This window comes from Rhinopithecus roxellana, chromosome 18 (assembly GCF_007565055.1).
Source record: "Rhinopithecus roxellana isolate Shanxi Qingling chromosome 18, ASM756505v1, whole genome shotgun sequence".
NCBI lineage: Eukaryota > Metazoa > Chordata > Mammalia > Primates > Cercopithecidae > Rhinopithecus > Rhinopithecus roxellana.
Window position 1 is genome coordinate 97,324,494 of NC_044566.1, and position 25,746 is coordinate 97,350,239.

Below are 25,746 nucleotides of genomic sequence, written 5' to 3' on the forward strand. Positions count from 1 at the left end.
AGTGGTAGTAGTAGGCCTTTTTCTTTACTGTGGTTGACCAACCTTCTATGTTTCCCCATTAAGATAATAGTGTTGGACTGAAGAAGAATATTTTTATCATCTTGAGGAAATAACCATTGATTCCTATTTTAATATTTTTATCAAAGATGGATTGAATTGGTTGCATTTTATCAACTTATTCAACAGAAATAGAGGTGACCCATAATTTTTCAACTTATAGATTATAAACTATAACATATTTGTAGTTTGTGTTATCAATTATAATCTATAACTTTATATATTTTAAACTATATTAATACATTTCCTAATATCGAATCCTTTTTTCTAATATTGAAGCATCCTTGTATTCCTAGAATAAACTCCACTTGGCACCACAGGTTGGCTGGACACAGAAAAGCAATAGCAATCACTGTAGTCTGGTTCTCAAAGACTCCTACTCCCAGGGTAAGGGGAAGAGCACCACATCAAGGGAACACCCTGTAGGACAAAAGAATTCAGACGACAGGCCTTGAGTCCCAGATCTTTCTGCTGGTGGGAGTTTCTTTCAGCAGAGGCATAATTGCAGTGCTAGGCTCAGCAGGAAAAGTCTGCAGCTCTGCCCCAACAGTCAGGCAGACTTGGTGCTCTTGGAGGGTCTTGGAGAAGTGGTCTTTTTTCCCACCTTGTCCACCACTGCAGACACAGCTGGGGCTTCTCCCACAGGAGCTCAGTGTGGCTGAACCTGTAGACAGCCTTCCTGGAACACTTCAGGGTGACTGCATTGCCGCAGGAGAGGTACCCCCACAGGTTCAGGCTTGCACAAGAGGCAAAGTCACAGTTTCTCTCTCCTTAGAACACAACATGCCTACAGATAAAAATATCTGAATAGCTGGACCACTGGGACAAGAGTGAGTCTGGGAGTTGGATAGCTTTCCTGCTTGGCCTGGCGGGGAAGCGGAGGTGGCTCTCACTCTTCCCCTTGTTAAGACCTCACTGCATCTAACTGAGAGCTCCCTCAGCCACCTTCATCAAGGCTAGGACCTCTGTCCACCATTGGATATTACATTTACCACCTGCTTTACCTACAACAGGTTCCTACCCAGGGATACCACTCCTATCCTGAAGCCTGAACCATCAACTCAGTAAATGAAATACTGGAGAAAAATTAAATTAAAAAGTGCATACCACAGGGGAATGAGACAAGCTTCAAGAGACCTCTGCCATTGCAATTCCATAGGAGATAGGAAACTTGCCCACACACTGAGTATATGATGACTACTACAACCATATGAGGAAACCATCATACAAAGACTGTCCACAACCGAGGAATTCATAGAGTCTTCACTCCCAAAAGTACAGATAACCAAATTAAGCTATAATAAACATTAAACTCACATTCTTGAGGGGGGAAAGAAGAAATTAAAAACACAGTCAAATAAAAAATAAATTCAAGAACAATTAGAGGAAATAGTATACCCAAATGAGAAGGAATCAGAAAAGTAATTCTGGTAATATGACAAAACAGGGTTCTGTAACACCCCCAAAAAGATCATACGGTCTCTCCAGCAGTGGATCCAAACCAAGGTGTAATCTTTGAAATACCAGATAAAGAATTTAGGAGATTATTAAGCTACTCAAGGAGATACCACAGAAAGAAGAAAACCAACATAAATTTTTTAAAATTCAGGATATGAATGAAAAATTTTCTAGAGAGATGTAAAGAAAAATCAATCCGAACTTCTAGAAATGAAAGACACACTTAGGGAACTATAAAATGCCATGGAAAGGTTCAACAATAGACTACAACATGTAGACAGAAGAATTTTAGAGCTCAAACATCAGGCTTTTGATTAAACCAATCAGACAAAGATATAAAGGAATCAAAAGAAATGAAGAAAGTCTTTAAGAAATACGGGATTATGTAAAACAGCCAAACCTAAGAATAATTGGTGTTCCTGAGGAAGAAGAGAAGGCTAGACATTTGGAAAACTTATTTGAGGGAATAATTGAGGAAAACATCCCTGGCCTTGCTAGAGATTTAGATATCCAAATACAAGAAGCTCAAAGAACTCCTCGGAAATTTCATTACGAAAAGATCATCACTGAAGCACACAGTTGTCAGGTATCTAAAATCAACACGAAGGAAAGAATTCTAAGAGCTGTGAGACAAAAGCATCAAATAATCTATAAGAGAAAACCTATTCAACTAACAGCACACTTCTCAGCAGAAACCTTATAAGCTAGAAGGGAATTGGGGTCCTATCTTTAGCCTCCTAAAACAGAATAACTGTTAGTCAAGAATTTTGTATACAGCAAAATGAATAAATCCAGCAAAACTAAAACCTTTCATAAATGAAAGAGAAATGAAGTCATTTTCAGACAAACACATGCTCAGGGAATTTGCTACTACTGCACCAGCACTATAGGAAATGCTAAAAGAAGTTATAAATCCCAAAACAAAAGTTCAACATGCACTAAAATAGAACTTCTTGAAAGCAAAAACAAAAACAAAAAAAACTCATAGGGCCTGTAAAACTATAACACAACAACAGTTTATCTAGGCAACAACTGATACTGATGAATAGAACGGTACCCCACATCTCAATATTAATGTTGAATGTAAATGGCCTAAATGCTCCAATTAAAAGATATAGAATGGGCCGGGCGCGGTGGCTCAAGCCTGTAATCCCAGCACTTTGGGAGGCCGAGACGGGCGGATCACGAGGTCAGGAGATGGAGACCATCCTGGCTAACACGGTGAAACCCCATCTCTACTAAAAAATACAAAAAAAAACTAGCCGGGCGAGGTGGCGGGCGCCTGTAGTCCCAGCTACTTGGAGGCTGAGGTAGGAGAATGGCGGGAACCCGGGAGGCGGAGCTTGCAGTGAGCTGAGATCCAGCCACTGCACTCCAGCCTGGGCGACAGAGCGAGACTCCGTCTCAAAAAAAAAAAAAAAAAAAGAAAGAAAAAAAAAAGATACAGAATGGCAGAATGAATTTAAAAATCACAATTGAAATATCTGCTTTCTTCAGGAGACTTACCTAACATATAAGAATTCATATAAACTTGGCTGGGTGTGGTGGCTCAAGCCTGTAATCCCAGCACTTTGGGAGGCCGAGACGGGCGGATCACGAGGTCAGGAGATCGAGACCATCCTGGCTAATACGGTGAAACCCCGTCTCTGCTAAAAAAACACAAAAACCTAGCCAGGCGAGGTGGCGGGCGCCTATAGTCCCAGCTACTCAGGAGGCTGAAGCAGGAGAATGGCATGAACCCGGGAGGCGGAGCTTGCAGTGAGCTGAGATCCGGCCACTGCACTCCAGCCTGGGCGACAGTGAGACTCCGTCTCAAAAAAAAAAAAAAAAAAAAAAAAAAAAAAAAAAAAGAATTCATGTAAACTCAAGATAAAGGGATGGAAAAGATATGCTACACAAATGAAAACCAAAGCAAGCAGGAGTAGCTATTCTTATATCAGACAAAACACTTTAAGGCATCAGCAGTGAAAAAAGACAAAGTCATTATATAATGATAAAAGGATCAATCCAACAAGAAGATACTATAATTTTTATACATATAAAAAATTTATATGCACCTAACACTGGAGCTCTCATATTTATAAAACAGTTACTACTAGACCCAAGAAATAAAATAGCAACACAATAATAGTGGTGGACTTAAAAGTACTCCACGGACAACTAAACAGATCGAGACAGAAAGCCAACAAACAGTGGACTTAAGCTATACCCTAAAACAAATGGACTTAACAGAAATTTACAGAACATTCTGCCTAACAACTGCAGAATATACATTCTTCTTAGCATATGGAACATTCTCCAACATAGGCCACAAAACAAGTCTCAATAAATTTAAGAAAGTCGAGATCATATCAAGTATCTTCTCAGACAACAGTGGAATAAAATTAGAAATCAGCTCCCAAGGAACTGTCAACACTATACAAATACATGGAAATTAAATAATCCGCTCCTGAATGAATTGGGGATTAACAATAAAATCAAGATGGAAATCAAAAGATTCTTTGAAATGAATGGTAATAGTGACAGAGGTTATCAAAACCTCTGGAATACAGCAAAAGCAGTGCTAAGAGGAAAAGTCATAGCATCAAATGCCTACATCAGAAAGCCTGAAAGAACACAAATAGACAACCTAATGCCACACCTCAAGGAACTAGAGAAACAGGAACCAACTAAACCCAAAGTCATTGAAAGAAAAGAAATAACAAAGATCAGAGAAGAACTAAATGAAATTGAAACTAACAAAAAAGAAAAATGAAACAAAAAGCTGGTTCTTTGAAAAGATAAACAAAATTGATAGACCATTAATGAGATTAACCAAAAACAGAGAAAATCCAAATAAGCTCAATTTGAAATGAAACCAGAGACTCACAACCAATACTGCAGAAATACAAAAGATCATTCAAGACCGCTGTGAACACCTTTACATGCACAAACTATTAGCATAGTACTGGAAGTCCTAGCCAGAGCAATTAGGCAAGCAAAAGAAATAAAGGACATACAAAGTGGAAAAGAGGAAGTCAAACTAATGCTGTTCACCAGTGATATGACCATCTACCTAGAAAACCCTAAAGACATATCCAAAAATTCCTAGTTCTGATAAACTAATTCAGTAAAGTCTCAGACTACAAAGTCACTGCACACAAATCAGTGGCACTGCTATACACGAAGGATGACCAAGCTAAGAAGCAAATCAAGAAGTCAATCCCTTTTATAACAGCTGCAAAGAAAAGAAAATACCTGGGCATATACCTAACCAAGGAGGTAAAAGATTCCTACAAGGAAAACTGCTGAAAGAAATCATCATAGATGACACAAATGAAAACACATCCCGTGGAAATAATCAGTATTGTGAAAATGACTATACTGCCCAATGCAATCTACAGATTCAATGCAATTCACATCCAAATACCATATCATTTTTCACAGAACTAGGAAAAACAATCCTAAAATTCCTATGGAACCAAAAAAAGAGCCTGAATAGCTAAAGCAATCCTAAACAAAAAGAACAAATCTGGAAGCATCACATCACCAAACTTCAAATTATACGACAAGGCTATAGTTACTAAAACAGCATGATGCTGGTATAAAAATAGGCATGTAGACCAATGGAACAGAAGAGAGACCACAGAAATGAAGCCAAGTACATACAGCCAACTGGTTCTTTGACAAAGCATAAAAAAACATAAACTGGGGCAAAGTCACCCTATTCAATAAATGGTGCTGGGAAAATTTGCAGGCCACATATAGAAGAATGAAACCGCATCCCCATTTCTCACCTTATACAAAAATTAGCTCAAGATGGATCAAGATGTTTATGGTTTATATGTAACCATAAACACTTCTAGACAATAACACTGGAAAAACTCTTCTGGACATTGATAGGCAAAGAATTCATGACCAAGACTCCAAAAGCAAATGCAACCAAAATAAATAAATGGGACCTAATTATAAAACTTCTGCATGGCAAAAGAAATAATCATCAGACTAAATCTACAACCCACAGAATGGGAGAAAATATTTGTGACTATGCATCTGACAAAGGACTAGTATCCAGAATCTACAAAAAACTCAAATTAGCAAGGAAAAAATAATCCCATCAAAAGTGGGCAAAGGACATAAATAGAAATGTGTCAAAAGAAGATGTACAAGTGGCCAAGAAACATGAAAAAATGCTCATCATTACTATTCAGCAGGAAAATACAAGTTAAAACCACAATGAGATACCACCTTACTCCTGCTAGAATGGCCATAAAGAAAATGTCAGAAATGAATAGATGTTGGCATGGATGTGGTGAAAAGGGAACACTTTTACACTGCTGGTGGGACTGTATATTAGCGCAACCTCTATGGAAAACAGTATGGAGACTCCTTAAAGAACTAAAATTAGATCTACCATTCAATACAGAAATCCCACTACTGGGTATCTCCCCACTGGAAAAGAAGTCATTATATGAGAAAAACACATGCACACACGTTTATAGCAACACATTTCACAATTGCAAAGAACCAACTTAAATGCCTTAACCAATGAGTAGATAAAGAAAACATGGTATATATATCCCCTGGACTAAAAGGAATGAAAATAATAATAAGGAACAAAATAGTGTATTTTATAGCAACTGGGTGGCCATTATTCTAAGTGAAGTCACTTCAGAATGGAAAATCAAATACCATGTTCTCACTTACAAGTGAGGACTAAACTATGAGGACACAAAGACGTACAGTGATATAATGGACTTTGGGGGCTTGAGGGGCAGGGAGGGAAAAGGGAGTGAGGGATAAAAGACTACATATTGGATACAATGTACACTGCTCAGGCGATGGGTACACTAAAATCTGAGAATTCACCACTATAGAATTCATCCAAGTAACTGAAAACCACTTGTACCCCAAAAACTATTGAAATAAAAATTTTAAAAAAGAATAGTCATTCTTATATGTGCTGGTAGTCTTTTCTCTAATGTCTAAATATTTTTGCATCAATATTCATAGATGAAAACTGTAGTGCTCTTTTGTGCAATTTTTTCAGGTTTTAATATTTATTTTTCTTTTGTTACCGAAGTTACCACCACTTCATGAAAATAATTAGGAGCTTTGTATTCCTTTTTTGTGCTCTGGAACAGTTTACATAGCAGTGGAACCTGGGGCTTGTTAGGGGAGTAGACAGCTTTCTCTACTTCTGTGGAAATTTATCTGTTCAGTCTTTATATAGCTTCTGGAGTCAGTTTTGGCAAATTATGTTTTCCAAGAAAAAGATTTATATTGGATATATTCTATAGTGTTGTAAAAAGTATTCTCTTTAAAAAAAAAAGTCTTTGTTTCTTGTTTATTTTATTTTATTTTTTGAGACAGTTTCACTCTGACACACAGGCTGGAGTGCAGTGGTGCAGTCTCCGCTCAAACTCTGCCTCCCAGGTTCAAGTGATTCTTGTGCCTCAGCCTTCCGACTAGCTGAGATTATAAGTGTATGCCATCATGCCTGGCTAATTTTTATATTTTTAGTAGAGATGAGGTTTTGCCATGTTGGTCAAGCTGGTCTTGGGCTCCTGGCCTCAAGTGATCTGTCCACCTTGGCCTCCCAAAGTGCTGGGATTACAGGCATGGGCCACCACATGTGGCCTATTTCGTTTCTTATTTTGTACATTCATGCTTTCTCTTATTTTTCTCCTGTTTTTCTACATTGTGTTAGCTCAGTTGTAGTTGATTCTACCCTTTGACCTAAGAGTTGTGTTATGAAGACTGATTGTTTCCTATGTGAAAGAGCCTTTATGTTTTCTGATTTTGTTATTTCTAGTGTTATTGTATTGAGATCAAATAATATTGTCTGTATTATTTCTTCCTTTTACCATCTATTGTTGTTTTCTTTGTGGCCTAATATCAGTTTTTATGAATGTTTCATGAGTTCTTAAAGAGAAGATACATTCTCTTTACCAAAGTATAGATATATACATACATATATAAGTATATATTATTACATACACACATACACATGTATAAATGTATATGTGTGTATATATATATAAGATCTATTTTATTCATTATGCTTTTAGAGCTTCCATAAGGTTACTTATTTTGGTGGTGAGCAGAGACTAAAACAAAGATAGACATAAGGATAACAATGGTATATAAATAAATGTTAGACAATTTAATAATGCAGGAATAATACAACAACAAAAAATAGGGGAGAAAAAGTAGACAGAAGAATTAACTTGCTTACTAATCTATTTGTAATAACTAGCAGTCAAGTGATGTTGAAAGTTGACAAATGTAATAGAAGCTTGAACATATTCAATAGCATAATAAAGGGAAACACCAAGAAAGGTAATATATTATCAATATTTAAAAACTTTTTAGCTCATCTTGGAATCTTAAGTTGTAATTTGCATCTACTTTGTGGGATTTTGGGGTAAGTTTTCATTAACTGTTTGAATGTTAGCCTATTTTTTATTTCTCATAGCATTTTGAATGAATTTTTGGATGAAGGAGTTTCCTAGACTTGGAGCACAGGAAGATCCTAGGGAAGGGTATGGTAATATATAATGGGTCATGGTTGTTTCAACTTTGTAGTTCAGTGCTTTCTCTACTGCTGCTATAGGAAAGGCCTAGAGGTAACTCTTCCATGTGTCCGCAGCTCTGGTCCTAGCCTGATTGAAGAAGGCTTCTTCCTGCAGGTCTCTGTTTCACAAATCCCTCCTCTTGCCATCCCAGGTGATGGCACTGTAGCTGGTATTTTGTGAGATCTTCCCCTCTGGACCCGTAGCCTGAGCCTTGATTAGCTTTCTCTCTCTGCCTCCCCAGTAATCAATCCCGCCTTGTTCAAGCTACATCACACTCACAGGCACTCCCTCTCAGGAGCAGGCTCTTGCTCTTCTGGAGGGTCTAGCACCTTCTGAGCACCTGTCAGACCACCTTTCACATAATGTGTTTCTCTTCCACAGTACCTTTGCAACTTCCCATGCAGTTCTGCTGTACGACTCTATTTTCGGCAGTACTTAACCACAATTTTGAGTTTGTAGGTTTTCTGTGTTTCTTATTTTTGCTGAAATGTTGTTTGTGGATTTTGTTCTGTTTTGTTTTCTTCTCGTTGTTATATATTATTAACAATAAGAAAGAGGGACAATTCACAAATAAGCTGCCGCCATGTTGTTCTGGAAACAGATGTCAATGCAAAGCTTTTCTTTTCTTTTTTGAGACAGGGTCTCACACTGCCTCCCAGGCTTGCATGTAGTGCACAGTCGGGCTCATTGTACCCTCAATCTCCTGGGCTCAAGCAATTTTCCAGCCTCAGCCTCCTGAGTAGCTGGGACTACAGGCATGCACCATTGCTCCCAGCTAATTTATTATTGTCGTTTTTAGTAGAGAGGAGGTCTCACTGCATTGCCCAGGGCTGTTCTCGAACTCCCTGGCTCAAGCCATCCTCCCGCCTTGGCCTCCCAAAGTGTTGGGGTAATAGGCATGAGTGTCTGGCCAGGGTATTTTTGGTGCTATGCATTTTTCTCCCAGGTTCTGATTCTGATAAATACTGGACTTTTATTATAATTTTTATAATATAGTTTGGGTTTTTTATTTGGTTGAAAGAGAAGTTGTTGTTTTCATTTTAATTTCCTATAGTAATGGGTTTTCTCCTAATTTTGGTATCAATTTGTAGTTTAATTTCATGATGGGCAATGAATGTCATCTGTAATATTGCTCCCTCTTAGAATTTGAGTTGTTCATCATGGCTTTTTTCTTTAATGAAGCTTCTAATGTTATAATCTTTGTTGAATTTGCTTTGCATGTCTTCATTCAGCCTTTTATTTTCAACATTCGTAGGTTTTAGGTATATATTTTTTATATTTACATTGTGGTTTTTTTCCTTCCAATATTTTTATTTTGTTTTTTAGAGACAGACTCTCACTCTGTTGCCCAAGCTGGAATGCAGTGGCAGTCATAACTCACTCCAGCCTCAAACTCCTGGGCTCAAGCAACCCTGCCACCCCAGCCTCCCACGTATCTGGGACTACAGGCGTGTGCCACCATGCCCAGCTAATTTTTTTTCTTCTGTAGGGATGGGGTCTCGCTATGTTGTCCAGGCTGGTCTCCAACTCCTGGCCTGGAGCAATCTGCCCACCTCAGCCCTGTGCTGCAAAGTGCTGGGATTACAGGCATGAGGCACTGCACGTGGTCTTTCCTTTTAATCTGAGTATAAATTTTTCTAACTTTTGAGTTGTTACCCTTATACTTACTGATTATACCAGAATGTTTATGATCTTATGTTATACTTTGATTTTTTGTTTGTTTTTATTAATCTTTAATGAGGTATAAGATTCACCAATTTTAAGCATACAGTTTAGTGACTTTTTTTTTTTCTTTTAAAGACAGAGTCTTGCTTTGTCATCCAGACTGGAATGTAGTAGTGTGATCTCAGCTCACTGCAACCTCCACCTCCCAGGGTCAGGCGATTCTTGTGTCTCAGCTTCTCAAAGCAGCTGGAATTACAAGCGTGTGCGAACATGCCTGGATAACTTTTGTACTTTTAGTAGAGGGGGAGTTTTGCCATGTTGGCCAGGCTGGTCTCGAACTCCTGACCTCAAGTGATCCACCTGCCTCAGTTTCCCAAAGTGCTAGGATTACAGGCATGAGCCACTGTGCCCAGCCCAGTTTAGTGACTTTTTAATAATATATACAGTCATGTAACTACCATCACTATCAAGATATAGAACATTTTCCTCAGCCCATGCAGCTCTGCAATTTACCTTTGTGGCAGAACCTTCCTTTCCACACCCAACTCTTGCAATCACTAACCTACTTCATGTTGTAACAGTTATGCCTTTCCTCCGGTGCCATACATTGAATAAGTATATACTCTTTTGTTTGAATTCACAAAATTGAAACCAAAGACTTACCATGTTGTTGAATATATCAGTAGATTATTCCTTTTTATTCTTGAATGCTATTCCATTGAATAGATACACTATTTTGTGCCTGTCCTTTGTATTTGATGACCATTTGGGTTATTTCCAGTTTGGGGCTGTTACTAGTCTTAGTCTGGACTATATGTTTTCATTTCTCTTCTGTAAATACCTAGTAGTATGGGGGTGTTGGGTCATATGGAAAGCTTGTATTTAACCTAAGAGACTGAGAAGCTGTTTTCCAAAGTGGTTGTAACATTCTAACAGACAACATATGAGAGTTCCAATTGCTGTACTTCCTCACTAACACTTGATATCATCTCTCTCTTAATTTAATGGATGCATAGTGATATATTGTTGTAGTTTCTATTTACATTTCCCTACAGACTAATTATAATATTAGTTCGTTCTTACACTGCCGTTAAGAAATACCTGAGACTGGGTGATTTATAAAGAAAAGAGATTTAATTGGCTCATGTGGTTCCGCAGACTGTGCAAGAAGCATGGCAGCATCTGCTTGTGGGGAAGCCTCAAGGAGCTTTTATTCATGGTGAATGGCAAAGTAGGAGCAGGTGTATTACGTGGGAGGAACAGGACCAAGAGAGAGAAGCGGGAGGTGCCATACACTTTTAAACAACCAGGTCTCACACTAACTCACCCACTATCACAAGAACAGCACTGAGGGGATAGTGCTAACCCATTCATGAGGACTCTGCCCCCGTGGTCCAGTTACCTCCTACCAGGGAATTATACCCTCCCACCTCCACCACTGGGGATGAGATTTGTTGAGGACATAGATCCAAACCATATCATTGTGCTTATTGGCCATCTGTATAAGTTTTTTTGTTTGTTTGTTTTTTGTTTTTTGCAAAGTGCCTATTCAAGATTTTTGCCCTTTTTTAAGTTTTGGGTTTTGAATTTCTTTGGAAAACAAAAAGGCCTACTGAGATTTTGATTGCAACTCTTGTTAAATCAGTTTGGTGAAGATTAATGTGTTGATTATATTAAGCTTCCAATTCATGAATATGTTATGTTTCTTGATTTATTTTGGTCTTTAATTACTCCTAGCAGAGTTTTAGTTTGCAGTGTACATATTTTACTAAGAATTCATAACTGAATGCTAATATAAATGGTATTTTTAAATTTCTAGTTTGTTGCGAATACATAGAAATACAATTAATTCTTGTATATTGGCCTTATGTCATGTGGCTTTGCTATACTCACTTATTAGTTCTAGTAGAGATCTTAGGAATTTTTTCATAATGGATCCTGTTATAGTTGTAGAGTTCACAGGATTTTCTTCACAATGGATCATATCTTCAGCAAATAAAAATAGTTTTACTTTTTCCTTTCCAGTCTTCATAGTAAGGTGCTTTATTTATTTTTCTTATTGTGCTGGACTGGCAAGGACCTCTGGGTTGAGAACAGATACCCTTCCTTGCCTGTTTTTCATCTTAGTGAGAAGGCATTTAGTTTTAGACCATGATGTATGATGTTAACTTTGGGTCTTCATAGTTGTCCTTTATCAGGCTGAAAAGGTTTCCTTTTATTCCTAGTTTACTGGGAGTTTTCATCATAAATTGATGCTTGAGTATTTAAAATGCTTTTTCTGTATCTGTTGAGATGATCATGTGGCTTTTCTCTTGTAGTTAATGTATAAATTATCCTGATTGACATTACAGTGTTTAATCAACCTTGTATTTCTGAGATAAAGTCTACTTGGCTATGATGGAGGATCCTTTTTCTGCATTGCTGGTTTCAATTTCCTGAAATTTTCTTAAAGATTTTTGCATCTGTGTTCATGGAGGTTATTGGTCTATAATTTTCTTAATGCCTTCATCTGGTGTTAATGTCAAAGGTAATGCTTGTTTAATAGAATGAGTTGAAGTCAAAGGAGATTGCCTCAGATGAGGCTTTGGACTTTGGAGTTTTGAGTTAATGCTGGAATGAGTTAAGACTTTAGGAGACTGTTGGGAAGGCATGATTGTATTTTACAATGTGAGAAGGACATGAGATCTGAGGCAAATCCCCTCCACCTATGAGCCTGTAAAATAAAAAACTAGTTACTTCCAAAATACAAAGGAGATATAAGCATTGGGTAAACATTTCTCTTCCAAAAGGAAAAAAATTGGCCAAAAGAAAGGGGCTACAGGCCCACACAGGTCCAAAACCCAGCAGGGCAGTCATTAAATCATAAAGCTCCAAAATAATCTCCTTTAACTCCATGTCCCACATCCAGGTACACTGATATAAGGGGTGGGCTCCCAAGGCGTTGAGCAGTTCCACCCCTGTGGCCTTGCAGGGTTCAACCCCTGAGGCTACTCTCACAGGCTAGACTTGAGTGCCTATAGCTTTTCCACACTGAACGTGCAAGCTGCCAGTGGGTCTACTATTCCGGGCTCTGGAGGACAGTGGCCCTCTTCTCATAGCTCTACTAGGCAGTCCCCCAGTGGGGACTCTCTGGGAGGAAGGGGGTACAATCCCACTTTTTCACTTCATACTTCCCTAGTAGAGGTTCTCTCTGAGGCTCCACCCTTGCCGCAGGCTTCTGCCTAGATACTCAGACTTTTAAAATACGTTCTCTGAAATCTAGGCAGTGGCTGCCAAGCCTCATTCACTGTTGCATTCTGCATGCCTACAGGCTTAACACCACATGACAGCCACCAAGGCTCATGGCTTGCACCCTCTGAAGTAGCAGCCTGAGCTATCTGGGGCTCCTTTAGCCCATGCTGGAGCCAGAGTGGTCAGAATGAGGAAAACAGTGTCTTGAGGCTGTGCAGGGCTGCAGGGCAGCAGGGCCCTGGGCCTGGCCCATGAAACCATTCTTCCCTTTTAGGTCTCTGGGCCTGTAATGGGAGGGGCTGCTGCAAAGGTCTCTGAAATGCCTTTGAGGACTTTTTCTTTTTCTTTTTTTTTTTTTTTTTTGAGGCGGAGTCTCGCTCTGTCGCCCGGACTGGAGTGCAGTGGCCGGATCTCAGCTCACTACAAGCTCTGCCTCCCAGGTTTACGCCATTCTCCTGCCTCAGCCTCCCGAGTAGCTGGGACTATAGGTGCCCGCCACCTTGCCCGGCTAGTTTTTGTATTTTTAGTAGAGACGGGGTTTCACCGTGTTAGCCAGGATGGTCTCGATCTCATTGTCTTAGATGTTAGCTCTTGGCTCCCTTTTGGTTATGCAAATATCTCTAGCAAGTGGTTGCTCCACAGCCTGCTTGGATTCTTCCTTTGAAAACAAGCTTTTATTTTCTACATGGCCTGGCTGCAAATTTTCCACTTTTACACCCTGCTTCCCTTTTAAAAGTTCCAACTATAAATCATTTCTTTGCTCCCACATCTGAGCATATCTTGCTAGAAACAGCCAGGCCATGTATTAAATACTTGACTGCTTAGAAATTTCTTATACCATCTAAATCATCGCTTTGAAGTCAAACTTCCACAGGTCCCTAGGGCACAAACAGAATGCAGCCAAGTTCTTTGCTACAGCATAACATGTGTGACTTTGCTCCAGGTCCCAGTCAGTTCCTCATTTCCATCTGAGACCTCATTTCACTTTCCCTATCACTATCAACATTTTGGTCACAACCATTAACCAATCTCTGAGATGTTCCAAACTTTCCTTTATCTTCCTATTTCCTTTTGAGCCCTCCAAACTCTTCCAGCCTCTGCTATTACCCAGTTTCAAAGTTGTGCCCACATTTTCAGGTATCTTTATAGCAGTGCCCCACTCCTTGGTACCAATTTTCTGTATTAGACCGTTCTTGCACTGCCATAAAAAAATACCTGAGACTGGGTGATTTATAAAGAAAAGAGGTTTAATTGGTTCATGGTTCTCAGGCTATACAAACATGGCACCAACATCACTTGGGTTCTGGGGAGATATAATTCACATACTATACAATTCACCGATCAAAATGTATAGTTCAATCACTTGTAGTATATTCACAGAGTTGTGCATCCATCACAGCAATCAACCATAGAACATATTCATTACCCCATAAATGGGGGAGGCCTCAGGGAGCTTTTACTTGTGGTGAAGGTGAAGTGGGAGCAGGCATATCACATGGTGAAAGCAGGAGCAAGATGAGAGAGAGTAGGGTGGGTACGGTGTGCCACACACTTTTAAACAACCAGATCTTATGAGAACTCACTACTGCAAAGACAGCACCAAGCCATGAAGGACTGACACCAGGACCCAAACCACCTCCCACCAAGCCCCCACCTCTAGCATTGGGAATTACAACTCAATTCAATATGAGATATAGATAGGGACAAAAATTCAAACTGTATAATTAGCTGGTAATCTCTCATTCTGGAGACTGCATTATCTGATATTAATATAGACGCTCAAGCTTTTCTGTTTTAATGTTTTCATAATGTATTTTTTATCCTTTTACTTAAAACTTTGTTAGTATATTAGGGTGGGTTTCTTGCAGAGAGCATATAGTTGGGTCTTTTTAATCCAATCTTAAAGACTGCTTGTCACTGTAGTATTTATACAAGGGTCCTCTGTGGGTCAAATCTGCTGTTATACAGCCCCAAAGAATTGTTTTTACGTTTTTAAATGGTTGGAAAAAATCAAAAGAGTAATAACTTGAGGTACATGAAAATTATATCCAAATATCTAGTGTTTCTAAAATTTCATTGGAACATAGATTTGCTCATTCATTCATGTACTGTCTGTGACTGTTTTGTGCTGCAATGGCAGTTGAATAGTTTTGTTGGAGATTATACAGTCCACAACTGAAAATATTTATTATCTTTTTACAGTAAAAGTTTGCTAACCTTTCATTTAAAGCATTGCATTTATTGTAATTATGGATGATTGGATTTAAACAAGCCATTTCTAATTTTTCCATTTGATTTGTGTTCCTTATGCCTTTTTTCCTTCTTTTTTTCTGCCGCCTTTTGGGTTTTCTTCTTCAAATTCAATTTTATCTCCAGTATTATTTTATTAGCCATACTTCCTTTATTTTTTAATGAAGTTTTTCTACAGTTTAGAATATATGTCTCTAACATACTATAGTCGACCTTAAATTATATTACTTTGTTTCATGTATAGTGTAGGAACTTTGCAACCTTATAATTCTGTTTTTTCCTCTTTTCTCTTATGCTATTGTTATAATACATTTTACTATTATATATTATTAATCCCATATTACATTGTTTCTATTTGCATTTTAAACAATTATCTATAGCCTTATTAATATATAATTCACATACTTTACAATTCACTAATTCAAAGTGTATAGTTCAATGGCTTTTAGTATATTCACAGAGTTGTGCATCCATCACAGCAATCAACTTCAGAACATATTCACTACCCCATAAAGAAATCCTATCCTCTTTAGCTCACCCCCTAATTTCCCTATCTCCTTGACCCTGAACAACTGATCTAGAAAGTACTACGAATCTACTTCTGTCTCCACAGATTTGCCTGGAGGTTTCACATGGATGGGATTGTCCAATGTCATAATTTGTAACTGGCTTATTTCACTTAGCATTATGCTGTTAAAATATATTTCTATGAATATTTATGTACAGGTTTTAAGTGGATATTATGTTTTCATTTTCCTTGGGTTTATACTTAGTGAAATCACTGGGTCGTCATATGGTAAATGGGTTTATACTTACTGAAATCATTGGGTCGTCTGTGTTTGAGCACTTGAGGAACTGTCAGACTATTTTCCAAAACCACTGGCTGTATTTTACATTTCCACCAGAGGTATATGAAGGTTCTAATCTCCCTACATCCTTGTCAATACTTTTTATGTCTTTTTGATTAAAAATATCATAGTGGCTGAGAAGTAGTATCTCACTGTGGTTTTGATTTGCATTTCCTTGATGGCAGATGCTATTCACCATCCTTTTTTTTTTTTTTTTTTTTTTGAGACGGAGTCTTGTTCTGTCACCCAGGCTGGAGTGCAGTGGTCGGATCTCAGCTCACTGCAAGCTCCACCTCCCTGGTTTATGCCATTCTCCTGGCTCAGCCTCCCGAGTGGCTGGGACTACAGGCGCCCGCCACCTCGCCCGGCTAGTTTTTTGTATTTTTTAGTAGAGACGGGGTTTCACCGGGTTAGCCAGGATGGTCTCCATCTCCTGACCTCGTGATCCGCCCGTCTCGGCCTCCCAAAGTGCTGGGATTACAGGCTTGAGCCACCGCGCCCGGCCGATATTCACCATCTTATTGTGTGCTTATTGGCAGTCTGTATATCTTTTTTAGAGAAATATCTATTGAGATCCTTTGCCCATTTTTGAATTGTGTTTTCTTTTTGTTGTGTATTTGTAAGAGTTCTTTATATATTTTGATACAAGTACCTTACCAAGTGTGATTTATAAAATTTTCTCCCATTTTATGGTTGTCTTTTCATTTTCTTGATGATGTCCTTTGTGGTACAAATGTTTATATTTTTGATACTCAGGTTTTTTTGTCTTTTCTTGCTTGTGTTTTTGGTACTATAGCTAAGAAACTACATTTGGCCCTTTAACGACACAGGTTTGAACTGCACAGGTCCACCTATCTATAGATTTTTTTCAACAAATATACTGGAAAATTTTTTGGATATTTGCAACAGTTTGAAAAAACGTGCAGAGGAACCATGTAACCTAGAAATATTGAAAAGACTAAAAAGCTAGGTATGTCATGAATGCTTAAAACATATGTAGATACTAGTCTGTTTTATTATTTACTGTATAAAATATCCATAAGTCTATTATTAAAAGTTAAAATTGATAAATGTATGCACACAAACACAGACCATACATGGCATCATAGGCAGTTGAGAAATACAAACAAACATAAAATTAACTGTAGTACATACTATACTACTGTAATAATGTCGTAGCCACCGCCTGTTGCTGTTGCAGTGAGCTCAAGTAGTGTGTCTGCTTAAAACACTAATCATCTCCACATGAGCAGTTCATATCGTGTTTAGTGCAATACCATAAAACTTGAATAATACCCTGGGACCCAAATGAAGTCATGGATTATCACTAGTGATGCTGGAAGTGCTCCCAAGAAGCAGAGAAAAAAGCCATGATATTACAAGAAAAAGTTGAATTGCTTGATATGTACAGTAGACTGAGGTCTTCACATGTGATTATCCATTTCAAGATAAATGTATCCAGTGTAAGGACCATTGAAAAAAGAAATTTGCAATACATGGTTTTTTAGATTTTTGGTACATATGTTAAGAATTGTGTACAAATTGAAATGTCTATGTGGTGATCCTCAACCCAACCAGTAAACTCTCAATTATGAAATAAAAAAAATCACTAAGGAGAAAAGATATCTGCCCCAATAGATTTTTAATGAAGATGAAAGTTCCCTGTTTGTAGAAAAAAAAAAAAAATGCCACAAAGGACATTTATTAGTAAGGAAGAGAAATGAAAACCAAGATTTGAAGCAGGAAGAGATAGGCTACCTCTGTTATTTTATACAAATGCAGTTGGTCTTAAGATCAGTATTGTTCTTATCTATAAAGCTGCTAACCTCCAAGCCTTGAAGATAAAGATAAATACCAGCTGCCAGTCTTTTGGTTGCACAACAGAATGTCTGGGCAACAAGAATCCTTTCTCTGCATTGGTTCCATCAATGCTTTTGTCCCTGGGGTCAGGAAGTATGTTGCCTGTAAGGGACTGCCTTTTAAAGTTCTTTTGATATTGGGCAATGCTCTCTGGCCACCCAGAACTCCATGAGCTCAACACTGAAGGTGTCAAAGGGGTCTATCGGCCCCCAAACTCAACATCTCTAATTCAGTCTCTAGATCAGGGTGTCATAAGGACCTTTAAGCCTCGTTGCAGAAAGTACTCTTTGGAAAAGATTGTCAGTGCTGTGAAAGAGAACCCTGATAGAACCTGAAAGTCTGGAAGGATGATAATATTGAAAATACCATCATTGTTATAGAAAAAACCATGAAAGTTATCAAGCCCCAAGCCATAAATTCCTGCTGGAGAAAACTGTCCAGATGTTGTGCATGACTTCATAGGATTTACGACAAAGCTAACCAAGGAAATCATGAAAGAGATTGTGAATATGGCAAAAAAAAAAAAAAAAGGGGGGGGGGGGATGAGGCTTTCAAGATACGGATTTCTTGAATAAATTAAAGAGCTAGTAGACACCACACCAGAAGAATTAACAGATGACTTGATGGAGATGAGTGCTTCTGAACCAGTGCCACACAATGAGGAAGAAGACATAGAAGCAGTGCCAGAAAACAAAGTGACATTAGACAATTGGCAGAAGAGTTCCAATTAAAGACTGCTTTTGCTTTTTATGACATGGATCCCTCTATGATATGGAGACTGAGACTAACACAAACAGCAGAAGAAGGAAGAAGGATTGGTACCATAGAGAAACGTTTTTAGAGAAATAACAACAACAAAAAAAATCAGACAGAAATTACAAGGTATTTCTGTGAAGTTACACTGAGTGTGCCTGCCTCTCCTGCCTCCCCTTCTACCTCTTCCACCTCTGCCACTTCTGCCACTTCTGCCACCAGAGACAACAAGACCAAACTAACAACTCCTCTTCCTTAGCCTATGGAATGTGAAGACAGTGTGGATGATGACCTTTCTGATGACCCACTTCCACTTAATGAATAGTAAGGTATATTTTCTCTTATGATTTTCTTAACATTTTCTCTAGCTTCCTTTGTTGTAAGAATACAGTATACAATACATATACAAAATATGTTAACTGTGTTAGCTGTTTATGTTATCTCTAAGGCTTCCAGTCAACAGTAGGCTATTAGTAACGTTTTTAGAGAGTCAAAAGTTATATGTGGATTTTCAGCTGTGCAGGGGTTTAGTGTCCATTCCTAACTTCTGTGTTATTCAAGGGTCAACTGTATTACCCAATCCAATTCACAAAGATTTCCATATATGTTTTCTTCTAAGAGCTTTAGGTCTTACACTTAGATTTTTAAATCTATCTTTAGTTAATTTTTAAATATGGTATGAAGTAGGAGTCCAACTTCATTCTTTGGCGTGTGGCTATCTAGTTGTCCCAGCACAATTTGTTAGAGAGACTGTCATTTCCCCATTGAATGGTCTGAACACCCTTGTCAGAATCATTTGATCATATATGCAAGGATTTATTTCTGGGTTCTCTATTCCTTTAGTCTATATGTCTCTTTTTATTCCAGTACCATACTGTTTTAATTACTGTAGCTTTGTAGTAAGTTTTTAAATCAGTGAGTCCAATTTTTTTCTTTTTAAAATTGTTTTGGCTATTAAGGTCCTTCAAGATTTTATATGAATTTTAGGTTTTTCTATTTCTGCAAAAAGTGTCATTGGGGTTTTGATCGGGATTGTGTCAAATATGTAGATCACTTTGAGTAGTGCTGTCATCTGATGTTCTTTCTTCCTGACAACAAATATATAATGTTTTGCTAACACCAATTCTCCAATTCGCTGGACACCAGCTGGATCTCCAGTAATTCATTTCAACTCTGACATTAACTCCTGGAGTTAACCTTCACACCCTGCAGATTAAGGGCCCAGGCTGCAAGACTGCCCCATTTCATATACCAACTGTAAATATGATACCCTGGCTACCCATATTCCTGCCTGACCAGCTACAGTTCCTTAAGCTACAAAGTCGAGTTGCTGAATTGAGATCTTTTTTCTTTTTCGATGTTAGTGTTTACAGCTATAAGTTTCCCTGATCACATTTTTATTGCATCCCGTAAATTTGCTTGTGTGTTTAATGACTCATGCCTTTCTTCAAATTTGGACTTTTTTTTTTTCACTGTGTTTTTGTTTTTGTTTGTCTGTTTGTTTTTGTTTTAAATAATGTACCTCTTTCCCCTTTACCTCTGTTCTCTCTGTCCAGGATTCTAACTAGTTGGATTTTTATATCTCTTGGTTCAATCCTATACAATTTTTATGTATTTTTTAATTGTGGTTAAAAAAAAAAAACAACACGTAACAAGAATTACTATCTTAACCATTTTTAAGTTCAGTAATGTTAAGTATATTCACATTGTTTTGGAATAGATCTCCAGAACTTTTTTATGTTGCAAATCTGAAACTTTATACTCATTAACAGTTCCCCTTCCCCCTCTCTCCCTAGCCCCTGGCAAACATCATTCTACTCTCTAGATGAATGAATTTGATTACTCTAGATACTTTATGTAAGTGCGATAATATAGTATTTATTTTTTTGTGACTGACTGATTTCACTCAGCATAATATTGTCAAGATTTATTCATGTTGTAACATATGACAGGATTTCCTTCCCTTTTAAGAGACTGAATAAAATTCCATAGTATATATATATTACCACATTTTGTTTACGCATTCATCCATCGATGGACATTTGGTTTGCTTTCACCTTTTGGCTACTGTGAATAATGCAGCTGTGGACATGTGTGTGTATATCTCTTTGAGACCCCGCTTTCCATTATTTTGGATATATATATATCCAGAAATAGGATTGCCAAATCATATGAATTTTTAAGGAACCTCTGTTTTTCATAGCAGTTGCATTATTTTACAATCCCATCAGCAGTGCAAAAGAGTTCCAATTTCTCCATATCCTCACCAACACTTCTTATTTTCGGTTTTTTTTTTTTTTTTTTTTTTTTTTTTTTTGAGACGGAGTCTCGCTCTGTCACCCAGGCTGGAGTGCAGTGGCCGGATCTCAGCTCACTGCAAGCTCCGCCTCCCGGGTTCACGCCATTCTCCTGCCTCAGCCTCCCGAGTAGCTGGGATTACAGGTGCCGCCACCTCACCCGGCTAGTTTTTTTTTGTATTTTTAGTAGAGACGGGGTTTCACCGGGTTAGCCAGGATGGTCTCGATCTCCTGACCTTGTGATCCGCCCGTCTCGGCCTCCCAAAGTGCTGGGATTACAGGCTTGAGCCACCGCGCCCGGCCTTTTCTTTTTTTATATATATAGCAGTCATACTAATGGGTCTGACGTAATAATTTCATTGTAGTTTTGTTATGCATTTCTGTGATGATTAGTGATATTGAGCATCTTTTCTTATGTTTGCTATTTGTATATCATCTTTGAAGAAATGTATATTCAAGTTCGTTGCCCATTTTTAATCAGGTTATTTGATTTTTTGTTTTTAAGTTGCAGAGTTTCTTTACATATTGTAGATATTAATCGCTTATCAGATATATTATTTGCATATATTTTCTCTGATTTGTTAGGTTGCCTTTCCACTCTGTTCATTGTGTCATTTGATGCACAAAGGTTTTTAGGTTTAATATAATCCCATCTATCTATTTTTGCTTTTATTATATTTTTTGTGTCATATGTAAGAAGTCATTGCTATGTCAGCGTCATGAAGATTTTTCCCTATGTCTTCCTCAGGAGTTTTATAATTTCAGGTCTTATATTTAGGTTTTTAATTGATTTTGAGTTAATTTTCATATGTCATGTAAGATAGGAGTCCAGCTTTATTCTTTTGTTTATGGATATCCAGTTTGATATGAAGGAGACTTATTTTCCCACTGAGTATTCTTGGCATTCTTATCAAAGATGAATTGATCACATACACAAGAGTTTATTTCTGGACTCTCTATTCCATTGGGCTGTTTGTCTTTATGCCAGCACCATACTGTTTTCATTACTGAAGCTTTGTAATATGTTACAAAATCAGGAAATGTGAATCTGCCAACTTCATTCTTCTTTTTCAGAATTATTTTCAGCATCACTTGTGATTCTGTATGAATTTCAGGATGACTTTTCCTGTTTCTATAAAAAGCATCATTGGGGTTTTTATAGGGATTTTTATAGGGATTTTGTTGAATCTGAGTCTGTAGATTGCTTTGGGTAGTATATACATCTTAATATTAGTATATACATCTTAATATTAAACTTCCAGCTCATGAACATGGAATGTCTTTCCATTTATTTATGTCGTCTTGCATTTATCTCAGCAATCTTTTATTTTCAGTAAACACATTTTACCTCCTAGGTTTATTCCTAATTATTTTGATCCTTTTGATGCTACTGTAAATAGAACTGTCTTCTTAGTCCTATAGATCTTTTGTACTTACATTTTCTCTTGTATATTTTTTCATTTGTACTCTGAGAAAATTCTTAGGCATTACCTTCAATCTTTCTATTCATTTATTTTAGAGGGGTAATCACTTCTTAATTTGTAACAGATCTTTCTTTTCCCTGCTTGCTTCTTTTTAATTTCATTTTGTTCTTGTCTTATGGTTTCACTTTTTCTAATATCCCCTGAAATACCAATTAGAACTGTTTTGAATATTGCTTTAGTTCTTTTCAGGTCCTTTTTGTTTATGTTGTTCTATGTATTCATCTTGGCCCTTTTTTCTTTTGTTACTGGTCTTCCTCAGAAACCTGGAGATCTTTGGCTGTTCATATATATTTAAGAATGAAATATTAGATTGATCAATATAATAACTGGTGTGGGTTTCCTTTGCCAGGGTTTAAATGTGCTTCTTTCTCTGACAGGCTTCCCCAGGTGGGAGGGTTAATTACTAACCCATGGTGTACAACTGGCAGGCCTCCTTCTAGGTGTATGGTCATGGAACAGATCAAAGCCCATCCTATACACCACCCCAAAAACCCAAATGAGGGCGCTTTACTTAAGAGCAGACACGGCCGGGCGCGGTGGCTCAAGCCTGTAATCCCAGCACTTTGGGAGGCCGAGACGGGCGGATCACAAGGTCAGGAGATCGAGACCATCCTGGCTAACCCGGTGAAACCCCGTCTCTACTAAAAATACAAAAAAAAACTAGCCGGGTGAGGTGGCGGCACCTGTAATCCCAGCTACTCGGGAGGCTGAGGCAGGAGAATGGCGTGAACCCGGGAGGCGGAGCTTGCAGTGAGCTGAGATCCGGCCACTGCACTCCAGCCTGGGCGACAGAGCGAGACTCCGCCTCAAAAAAAAAAAAAAAAAAAAGAGCAGACACCCATATAAAAATGCCTCTTTACGGCCGGACACGGTGGCTCATGTCTGTAATCCCAGCACTTTGGGGGGCCAAGGCGGTGGATCATCTGAGGTCAGGAGTTCGAGACCAGCCTGACCAACATGGAGAAACCCCGTCTCTACTAAACATACAAAATTAGCTGGGCGTGGTGGCACATGCCTGTAATTCCAGCTACTCGGGAGGCTGAGGCAGGAGAACTGCTTGAACCCAGGAGGCAGAGGTTGCAGTGAGCCGAGATCAAGCCACTACACTCCAGTCTGGGCAACAAGAGTGAAACTCCATCTCAAAAAAAAAAAAACAAAAACCAAAATCCTGTTTCCCCGTCTCTCCCACCCTTTATTTCTCCCTCTTTGTCTCTGAGAATTGTTCAATTTTCTTTCAAGAACAGACTTCCACTTTTTATCTTAGAATAGATGCCAGGGTGTTAGTTTCTGTCTTAGATTCAGAAGAATGAGAGTGGGGAGCTGACAGGCACAGATTTTCCACAGACAGTCCTTCACTGAATTGCTTCACTGTGTGACTCACTATCCACTGGTGTTTGTTAGTAACCTCTCCCAGACTCCTCCATCAGGAAAGCCAAGTCATCGTTTCAGCTGTGTATTCTGGGATGAAGTTGTTTCATGCTGTCTTATCCCTGTTTCCCATTTCTTGAAATTCATTGATAACTTTGCCCCAGCAGTGTCTTGTAACCACTTCCCTCATTCTCATTATTGTTTTTCCTTTTTATATTTATTATCTTTCCAGTAGAATTTAGTGAAGAAACATAGTCTGACATCTTGAATTGTGGAACAGCATGCATTTAAATTATATTTTAATTAATTTCTGCCTGAAAATATTGAGTTCTCAGTGATTTACGCCAGTTGGTATGTGACAGCTCAGTGATGCAGAAGAGACCATTTTGCTCTCTAAGAGTCTTCATCAGAATTGTGCTTGCATTTATGTAGTACTTACATCTGTGTCAGAGTGCTGTGTCTCCCATCTTAGATGACGACTATATATTAATATGTCCTCTGCTTTCTGTTGTTTCATTACATTAAGGGTAGAATACTATATTCACAGTGAATAATCTGTTAGTATTCTTCAAGACCTCTTATCTGCCAGGCAGGATGCTAGATCCTAAAGATAACAAAGATAAGTAAGGTATGTTCCTTGTCCTCATAGACTCATGGGAGCTCACATTCTAGGTGGGTAGAAAGACCAGTAGTTATGAGACAATATAATAGACATCACAGTGTACAAAGAGCTATTCTTGTGTGGCATAATGAAGCATATAGGTACTGAACTAGCAAATAAAGGATCCTCAGTCAATTCCGGTGCTTCCTCATCAAACATAAGTTAATATTTAAGATAATTTTATGTTTAAGATGCCAGGAGCTAAATAAACTTTTCTCCCCTACAGTTTTGACACACGATGAACTCTAGCACTGGTTTATATGAGAAGGAAGGCGAAAGCATGACAGGAAAACTGCCGCCTGCTGGGGAAGTGTGGAGCCCCTGCTGAGACGATTTGGAAGTCTCATGAAGATCAGTGACATATTCTTTAATTTTAAAAATTTGTAATTATTTAAAACAGGTATTTAATATACTGAATAAGTTTAAGTTATATAATAAATGACCATTGAGTATTTAAAACCTGATTGTTCCTTTTTCCTGAGGTACCGGACTAGCTGGTGTTTATCAAACTGTAGCCTTTTATATCTAGTTTTATGTGCATCCACATTTCCTTATTCACAAAATGCATTTAAAATTACAGAAATGCATTTAGGCTGGTGCAGTGGCTCACACCTGTAATCCCAGCACTTTAGGAGGCCAAGACAGGTGGATCACCTGAGTTCAGGAGTTCAAGACCAGCCTGGCCAACACGGCAGAACCCCATCTCTATGAAAAATACAAAAAATTAGCTGGGTGTGGTGCTGGGCACCTGTAATCCCAGCTACTTAGGAGGATGAGGCAGGTGAATTGTTTGAATCCAGGAGGCGGGGGTTTCAGTGAGCCAATATCGCGCCATTGCACTCAAGCCTGGGCGACAGAGTAAGACTGTCACAAAAAATAATATAAATAATAAAATTACAGAAATGCATTTAAAATTACAGAAACCTATTTTTTTGTATTTCTTTCCTTCTGAGACAATAATAATAATAAAGCCCATTTGTACCTTAACTGGTGTTTTAAAATGGAAGTAATATTGTTGCATGGTAATCATTTATCTTAATGTTTTAATGCGGTATTTGGATGTTCTAATGTTTCTAATTTTATGTCATAAAAATTATTTATGGGCATGTGGGATATATGTGTATTCTCTTTTTAAAAGGACTAGGTACTTTTATGAGAACTAGTTGAGGATATAAACAGTTTGTTTTTCTGATGTGTATTAATAATAGATGAATAATAGTAAAATGTTTAAAAACTATCCAACTATTCTAAAATCAT

The 25,746-nt window shown here is 38.1% G+C and overlaps 1 protein-coding gene across 1 annotated transcript in view; it reads left to right on the forward strand.

The window, feature by feature from the left end:
- The window catches only part of UGGT2 (UDP-glucose glycoprotein glucosyltransferase 2), a 270,417-nt gene extending 245,469 nt beyond the window's left edge, over window positions 1-24,948 (forward strand). Inside the window, exon 39 of the mRNA XM_010358916.2 lies at window positions 24,716-24,948. Coding sequence (XP_010357218.2) covers window positions 24,716-24,738 — 23 coding nt within the window. The 3' untranslated portion in view covers window positions 24,739-24,948. The remainder of the gene's footprint in view (window positions 1-24,715) is intronic.
- The last annotated feature ends 798 nt before the right edge of the window (window positions 24,949-25,746 follow it).